The sequence below is a fragment of the Odocoileus virginianus genome, unplaced genomic scaffold, assembly GCF_023699985.2.
Source record: "Odocoileus virginianus isolate 20LAN1187 ecotype Illinois unplaced genomic scaffold, Ovbor_1.2 Unplaced_Contig_5, whole genome shotgun sequence".
In the NCBI taxonomy this organism is placed as follows: Eukaryota; Metazoa; Chordata; class Mammalia; order Artiodactyla; family Cervidae; genus Odocoileus; species Odocoileus virginianus.
The window spans coordinates 2049239-2057821 of NW_027224322.1; the positions used below are offsets into that span (position 1 = coordinate 2049239).

General features: G+C 46.5%; 1 protein-coding gene across 1 annotated transcript; it reads left to right on the top strand.

Annotated features, from left to right (window-relative positions):
- The first annotated feature begins 7219 nt into the window (after positions 1 to 7219).
- LOC139033847 (olfactory receptor 9S13-like) lies at positions 7220 to 8170 on the top strand. Its single transcript, XM_070463601.1, has one exon. It carries the CDS (start codon positions 7220 to 7222, stop codon positions 8168 to 8170), a length of 951 nt encoding a protein of 316 aa, XP_070319702.1.
- Positions 8171 to 8583: the final 413 nt, after the last annotated feature.

Genomic DNA, 8583 nt, shown 5'->3' on the forward strand with positions numbered 1-8583 from the left:
TTAAAAACTAAGATTCATGCATTGCTGATAGCATTCCATTGGTACAATCTTTTTGAGATTAAAATTGCCCAGATAAGTATAAACATAAATTTATGTGATGTGATTGCTCACCAAGAACAGTGAGAGGCCAGAATGACTTACAGCCAAAAAAAAAAAAAACAAATCAACCTCCTGTTCCCATAGATGTTATGTATGTAGTCCATTTAGATTTTTGAAGAACTAGAACAGAAAAGAGAGATTGGCGTGGACAATCCTCTGTGCCCACCATGTTAGACAACACCTTGGTAACGGTGCACCTTATAGACCAAACAGTCCCTTGGAACCAGGACATTGAAAGGGGAGGCTTTAAGCTCTAGGACTGAGTAGAGTAACTGGATGACAAAATGGAATAATGATGGAAGAAAAGGTGGCTCCATTATGTAAGATTAATGTTGAAATTAATGAGGTTTAGAAAAAGTATGTCTTTATACACTTAGAGGTGAGAAAATGTTCATAATATTCATTATTGAAAAACCAACTAAAAAGCAAGTAACATAAATGTTTCTCTAAAGAAGATTCTACAAGTAATTCAGTTATGTTTTCATGTTTAAAGTAAATGAAATAAGTGATGGAGAACATGGAAGGATTGGGAAAGGTGAAAAAGATCCATGCCGAGTACCCTTTGACATAGAGCTGCAGAGGTGATACACCCCTGAGATGGGAGAGTGAAGGTTTTCGGCAACCTTGCCAGGTGAAAGCAGACTCCTCACTGCCCGCCTGTGAGAGTCACCAATCATAACTAGTTAACACAAAGTGGGTGACTTATAGCCATAGGAATTTATTTTCTCCTAAGCTTGAAGGATAGATGTCCAAAATCAAGTTGTCAGCAGGGTCTGCTGCCCTTGAAAGCTTTAGACAAATATTCTTCCTTGCCTCTTCCTGGGGGTTCCTGGCAACGTTGATGTTCCTTCCCCTGTCCCTGCATCGTTCCAACTTCTGTCCAACCTTTACATGCCCTTTGACCTTGTGTCTTTGGGCCTTTTCCTCTTCTTCGACGGACACCAGTTATTGAATTTAGGACCCACCAAATCCAGCATGACATCTTTCTAATTCACCTGGAAAGACCCTATTTCCACGTAAGGTCACATTCTGAGTTTCTGGGTACTCATTTTTGGAGGCAGACATTATTCACATAACTACACTGATGCTGTATCTGATTCAGGGAATTTGTATTCTGCAGCTGCTGAGTGTAGTGCTGTATCTATGCCAAGCAGGTCCATACTGCTAACATTCTGAAGCAATGTAACACATGACAACAATGCTTTGGTTTATTTCATCAACTACTGGGGAAAATGTGATAATAATGATTTGGATGTTTACATCTCTTTTAACTGTTTTTACTTCATATATTTTAAATTTTCATATTTTGTATACAAACTTAAGTTTTTCACATCATCCAGCTTGGACATTTTCATTTGGAAACACCCTTTTATAATATGCAAACCTTTTCCCTGAAATCTGCTTTGTCTAATAATTATGGAGACATAAGAGCCTAATTTTCCTTAGGATATTCATAACACAACTATCTCCAGCTTTTTACTATGAAACTTCCTATATTTTTCTACTAACCATATACAACATTTATAATTTGATTCAGGATGTCTTCCCAGGATGAAAATATTTTGTTTTAACGTATGTTTACTCAATCTGCATTGATAGAAGAGCCGCCTTATTGCCAGGAAAGGGCTGGGCTTATTCAGCAGGCACAGAGGCCTGCACATCACCTTTGTCACGCCAACACACCGGGATGAGACAGAGGAAGGGCTGTGGGCCAGAAGGCCACAGCTGCAGCCCTGGGGAGGCCTTTCCAAGGAGGACCACTGAGTTCCTCTAAATTGTCGCTTCTTGCTCAATGGGCCCCAGTAGTTCAGACTGATTTCAGGGAGTCACTCCTAACCATCCTGTTCTGGGCTGAGACGTATCAGAGGAAGTTTGGCCGCAGGACTAAATCTCTCTGGGACCCCGGGAGTAGGGAGCCACAGTGCACTCAGAGGCCAAGTCTCACCTAATTGGCCATTTGAGGCCGCAAGTCCCAGCTCTGCCAAGTGGAGAGCATCTTCCCAGCAGAGGGACCCAAAGATGCAGGCGCCACGAGTACCAGCTGGCTGAGAGGACAGCACAGGGAGCGGGTGAGCGGAGCCCACCCCCCTTCTGCTTCTACCGAGACCCAAGAGCTTCCTGCAGAAGGCCCTTGGAGCACCTGGCCTCCCTCTCACCCTGACCCAGGTGCTCTTCTGCTCCATCCCTCCCCACTTCACTTCCCCGCACAGGAGGCCAGAGCTGAGCAGGGTGGAGGGCGTTCAGTGCCACATCATCAGCAGCAGCACAGACCTGGGTCAGGAGTCCTGTCCGCCCCAGGAGCACAGGGTCCTGGGTGAGCCGTGCCCCTCCCGACATCACAGGAGCAGTGCGGTCATCACTCAGCAGGGCGTGGTCAGCATCACTGACAGGTGAGTCCTGGGAGCCTGAACCTGGACATATCACTGCCCACCTCCCAAATGCACTGGGCAGGGTCAGTCAGGACAGCAGGTCTGAACACTAATGAAAGTAATCAGCAGGTCTCAAATAAACATGGGCTTAAATCCAGTGGCCTGAGACCTTGCATTTCCGACCAGCTTTAGGTAATGATATTGTTGTAGGGCCTCAGACTGCATTTGCCTAACTAAATTGACAAGGGAAGGACACAGGGCCCTGTATCATTAAATACAGAGGCTTGCAGTCAACACTGGATTCCTCTGCTTCACAGGGGAAGGTACATATGAAGCTTAATCATAGGTTTACTGAAGTGGCCACAGCCCCACTGCAGTATCTCAACAGCCAACAGAATGTCTGAGTTTATTTTCAAAAGCCATCTTGGCTTCCCAGAATAAAATGCAAATTGTTTTTCATGGGCTTCACTAGGCATCCTAGGGGTCATTGTTCTCAGGACCCAAGGCCCCTGAAATGGACAAACTGTCCTGGGAAACAGAATAGAACATGAAGCTGGGAACCACAAGGGACATAAAAGCAAGACAGCAGGACTGGGGTGGTGGGGAAAAGATGATCACTCCGACCACAGTGGCTCTATTGTGTGTACGAACAGGACGTAGGCAGAGGTGGACAGAAAAAGATTCAGTTCAGTTCAGTCACTCAGTCGTGTCTGACTCTTTTTGACCCATGGACTGCAGCACGCCTGGCCTCCCTGTCCATCACCAACTCCCAAAGCTTACTCAAAATCATGTCCATCAAGTCAGTGATGCCATCCAACCATCTCATCCTGTCACCACCTTCTCCTTCTCTCTTCAATTTTTCCTAGCATCAGGGTCTTTTCAAATGAATCAGTTCTTCACACCAAGTGGCCAAAGTGTTGGAGTTTCAGCTTCAACATCAGTCCTTCCAATGAATATTCAGAACTGATTTCCTTTAGGATTGAGTGGTTGGATCTCCTTGCAGTCCAAGGGATGTTGAAGAGTCTTCTCCAACACCACAGTTCAAAAGCAAGGGTCTTTTAATTTCATGGCTACAGTCACCATCTGCAGTGATTTTGGAGCCCCCCCCCAAAAAAAAAACAAAGTCTGCCACTGTTTCCACTGTTTCTCCATCTATTTGCCATGAAGTGATGGGACCTGATGCTATGATCTTAGTTTTATGAATGTTGAGTTTTAAGCCAACTTTTTCACTCTCCTCTTTCACTTTCATCAAGAGGCTCTTTAGTTCTTACTTTCTGCCATAAGGGTGGTGTCATCTGCATATCTTGAGGTTATTGATATTTCTTCTGGCAATCTTGATTCCAGCTTGTGCTTCATCCAGCTCAGCATTTCTCATGATGTACTCTGCATATAAGTTAAATAAGCAGGGTGACAATATACAGCCTTGACGTATTCCTTTCCTGATTTGGAACCAGTCTGTTGTTCCACATTCAGTTCTAACTGTTGCTTCCTGACCTGCATACAGATTTCTCAAGAGGCAGGTCAGGTGGTCTGGTATTCTCATCTCTTAAAGAATTTTCCACAGTTTGTTCTGATCCACACAGTCAAAGGCTTTGGCATAGTCAAAAGCAGAAGTAGATGCTTTTCTGGAACTCTCTTTCTTTCTTGATGATCCAACAGAAGTTGACAATTTGATCTCTGGCTCCTCTGCCTTTTCTAAATCCAGCTTGAACATCTGGAAGTTCATGGTTCACATACTGTTGAAGCCTGGCCTGGAGAATTTTGAGCATTACTTTGCTAGCCTGTGAGATGAGTGCAATTGTGTGGTAGTTTGAACATTCTTTGGCATTGCCTTTCTTTGGGATTGGAATGAAAACTGACATTTTCCAGTCCTGTGACCACTGCTGAGTTTTCCAAGTTTGCTGACATATTGAGTGCAGTACTTTCATAGCATCATCTTTTAGGATTTGAAATAGCTCAACTAGAATTCCATCACCTCCATTAGCTTTGTTCATAGTGATGCTTTCTAAGGCCCACTGTCTGGCTCTAGGTCAGTGATCAAACCATCGTGGTTATCTGGGTCATGAAGATATTTTTTGTATAGTTCTTCTGTGTATTCTTGCCACCTCTTCTTAATAGTTTCTACCTCTGTTAGATCCATACCATTTCTGTTCATTATTGTGGCTATCTTTGCATAAAATATTCCCTTGGTATCTCTAATTTTTTGAAGAGATCTGTGGTCTTTCCCATCCTCTATTTCTCTGCATTGATCACTGAGGAAGGCCTTTTTATCTCTCCTTGCTATTCTTTGAACTCTGCATTCAAATGGGTATATCTTTCCTTTTCTCCCTTGCCTTTAGCTTCTCTTCTTTTCTCAGCTATTTGTAAGGCCTCCTCAGACAACCATTTTGCCTTTTTGCATTTCTTTTTCTTGGGGATGGTCTTGATCACTGCCTCCTGTACAATGTCATGAACCTCCATCCATAGTTCTTCAGGCACTTTGTCTATCAGATCTAATCCCTTGAATCTATTTGTCACTTCTACTGTATAATCATAAGGGATTTGATTTAGGTCATACCTGAATGGTCTAGTGGTTTTCCCTACTTTCTTCAATTTAGTCTGAATTTGGCAATAAGGAGTGCATGATCTGAGACACACTCAGCCCCCAGTCTTCTTTTTTTGCTGACTGTTTAGAGCTTCTCCATCTTCAGCTGCAAAGAATATAATCAATCTGATTTCAGTACTGACCATCTGGTGATGTCCATGTGTAGAGTCTTCTCTTGTATTGTTGGAAGAGGGTGTTTGCTATGACAAGTACGTTCTCTTGGAAAAACTCTGTTAGGCTTTGCCCTGCTTCAGTTTGTACTCCAAGGCCAAATCTTCCTGTTACTCCAGGTGCTTCCTGATGTCCTACTTTTGCATTCCAGGCCCCTATAATGAAAAGGACGTCTTTTTTAGGTGTTAGTTCTAGAAGATCTTGTAGGTCATCATAGAACCGTTCAACTTCAGCTTCTTCAGCATTACTGGTTGGGCCATAGACGTGGATAACAGTTATATTCAATGGTTTGTCTTGGAAATGAAGAGAGATCATTCTCGTTTTTGAGACTGCACCCAAGTACTGCATTTCAGACTCTTTTGTTGGCTAGGAGGGCTACCCCATTTCTTCTAGGGGATTCCTGCCCACAGTAGTAGATATAATGGTCATCTGAGTTTAATTCACCCAATTCGGTCCAGCAAAAACTTAGCTGAGACTAATGTGAATGTGTGTACAGGACAGGGATGGGAGGACAGCCGAGGAGTGGGCAGCGGACGTGTGTAGGGCATCCCACCAGCTCCACTCAGGCCACCAGCTCCTAACCCATGTCACATTGCACAATACCCGGGCATCCCTAGTCAAACTGTAATACTCTGCTGTCCCGTGAAGTTTGGAGTCAGGCCAGCCAGGAGAGGAAAGATGGGCAACCCACTCTTTCTCCTGCATGCTCTATTGTTGAAAGGTATGAACTCTCTCAGCCCACCTTCTAAGAGAACTGCAGGCTGAGCGAGAATGTGGTGGTCATCACTGCTCGGCAGGCACCACTGACCACACCCCGACTCCCGGGGAGCGCACTCCCTCTGAAGGCGGCCAACCCTGTGATCCTGCAGCTCGCACCTCTAAAGGATGAAACTGCTCTAAAACCGGCTCTGCTCTCCCACTGATGCTCCTCTCAGTCCTGGGAGGCACTGTGGTGTCCACCTTCCTTCCTCACTCCTCCCTTTTTTAGGCCGCGTCTCCCCTGACCACCCCTCTGGGCATCACACAGCTGGTGCTCAAGTCCCATGTGAGTGTGGAGTTCAGCCCCAGTCTGGGCTGTGACAGGGACAGGAAGCAGCGCCCAGCAGGAGGACCCAGTCACTGAGACAGACGTGACCATGTTGGTGGCTCCCACAGCTCCAAGCAATCACCCTACAGGGTGTGCAGAGGAGCCAGGGGCATGGAAGTCAGGATGAGAGAGGATATGCCACATGCTGAATGTCACAGCTCCTGACCTGCTGCTTTTCAGACCATGGAGGCAGACTTTCTCCTCTCCAGGAACGTCTAACATCCAGACATTACAAGAGAGAACCCTTAGATTCTCAAGGATGCAGAGAGTTCTGCTGAGGTTGCCAACAAGATCCTATCTCAGAGACAAAGATGCTAAGTTAGGTCTCAGGTCCTGCAGGAGAGAAAGGCGTAGCTACACACTGGCCTGGTAAGGGTTGGTCCCTTACCTGCTCCCAGCCTGTCCCAGGATGGAGCTGTCACTGGGTCATTTCCTGATGGCACGAAGTGCTTAACAGTTTCTGAAATTAAAGAATGAGTAGATAAGAGGTGGGAGGTGCAGGATTAGATAACTGAGCAGGTGCAGAAATGGCACAGCTCAGGAGCATCCCTGTGGGGAGGAGGAGCATGTCCTTCCAAGAAAGCACAGGGAGATGGAAGCCACCCTCACACAGTAGACTCTCAGCCTGGCAGGACCCCTTGAGTCTTTCCTCATAGCAAATGCTCCATCTCCCACAGAGTGAGTGCTCCAAGCAATAATTTACTAATTTACACTCAGAGGAAATGGTTATGCTTCAGATCAGCTAGCATTTGTCAGGAAGAATAGGGGTATCTGGTTGCCCCTGCAGTTGGGCACTGAAGGGTGCCTGTTCAAGAGAGGATGACTTTGTGACCCTGACCTGCTCCCTCTCACTGCCTCCCACCAGGTCTCTGCTCTCTGCTCTCTGCCCTATGTCACCAGCTCAGGGCCATGTCACCCCATAAAAACAGAAACCTCTCAGAGATGCCTTTGCAAGAGTTTGTGCTGGATGGATTTGAGGGAGGTCCGCAGACCCAGGCCCTGCTCTTTGCTCTGTTCCTGGCCCTGTACGTGGTGGCCGTCCTGGGGAACCTCACCATGATCGTGGTCATCACCCTGGATGCCCGTCTGCACTCCCCAATGTACTTCTTCCTCAAGAACCTCTCCTTCCTGGACCTGTGCTATTTGTCTGTCATCTACCCCAAGGCCCTGGCAAACACCACATCTTCCTCCAAGGTCATCACGTTTGAGGGATGTATCATTCAGTTTTTCTTTTTCTCTCTAATGGGCACCACTGAGGCTTTCCTCTTGGCCGTGATGGCCTATGACCGCTTCGTGGCCATCTGCAGCCCCCTGCGCTACCCCATCTCCATGCGCCCCTCGGTCTGTGCCCGCCTGGTGCTGGGCTCCTACTGCGGGGGCTGCCTCAACTCCATCCTGCAGACCAGCTTCACATTCAGCCTCCCGTTCTGCAGCTCCAACCACATCGACCACTTCTTCTGTGATGTGCCGCCTCTGCTCAAGCTTGCCTGTGCTGACACTACCATCAATGAGCTGGTCATGTTTGGCATCTGTGGTCTCATCATCGTGGGCACCACACTCGTGGTCCTCATCTCCTACGGCTACATCACAGGGACCATCCTGAGGATGCGCTCAGGAGGAGGGAGACACAAGCTCTTCTCCACCTGCGGCTCCCACATGACAGCCGTGTCCCTCTTTTATGGAACACTTTTTGTCATGTATGCCCAGCCAGGAGCTGTGGAGTCCATGGAGCAGGGCAAGGTGGTCTCTGTCTTCTACACCCTGGTCATCCCGATGCTCAATCCCCTCATCTACAGTCTAAGAAACAAGGACGTGAAGGATGCCCTGTGGAGACTGGGCCAGAAACACACAGCCACGTGAAGGAGGGTGACCAGAGAGGGACAATATGTCCCAAGGAAAGGACAAGAGCTTTGGGAGAGGCACTAGGTTTAATCTGAAGAATTTATTCCTCATTCTTGTAATTCAGTTTTTCCTCCAGCATTGTATTTAATCCTTCTTGGAAGAACATCATGGACCTCAAACTGCAAGAGATGGAAAATGAATAAGGCATTTTCTTTGCCAACATAAAATTAGTATCCTTAAAGGGTACAACTCTAATCTTGAAGTTTGGGTAATACAGTGGGCAGAATGATGAGCAGAGAGTCTTTGACTGAGAATATATTTCCTAATTCAGCATCCTCCAGTGAAGATAGTGTTGTTGTTGTTCAGTAGCTAAGTTGTGTCCAATTTCTTGTGACCCCATGAATGTAGCATGTCAGACTTCCATTTCCTTT

What these genes read in the sequence shown, in the direction of transcription:
- LOC139033847 (XM_070463601.1), top strand. Translation starts at nt 7,220, where the DNA reads ATGTCACCCCATAAAAACAGAAACCTCTCAGAGATGCCTTTGCAAGAG.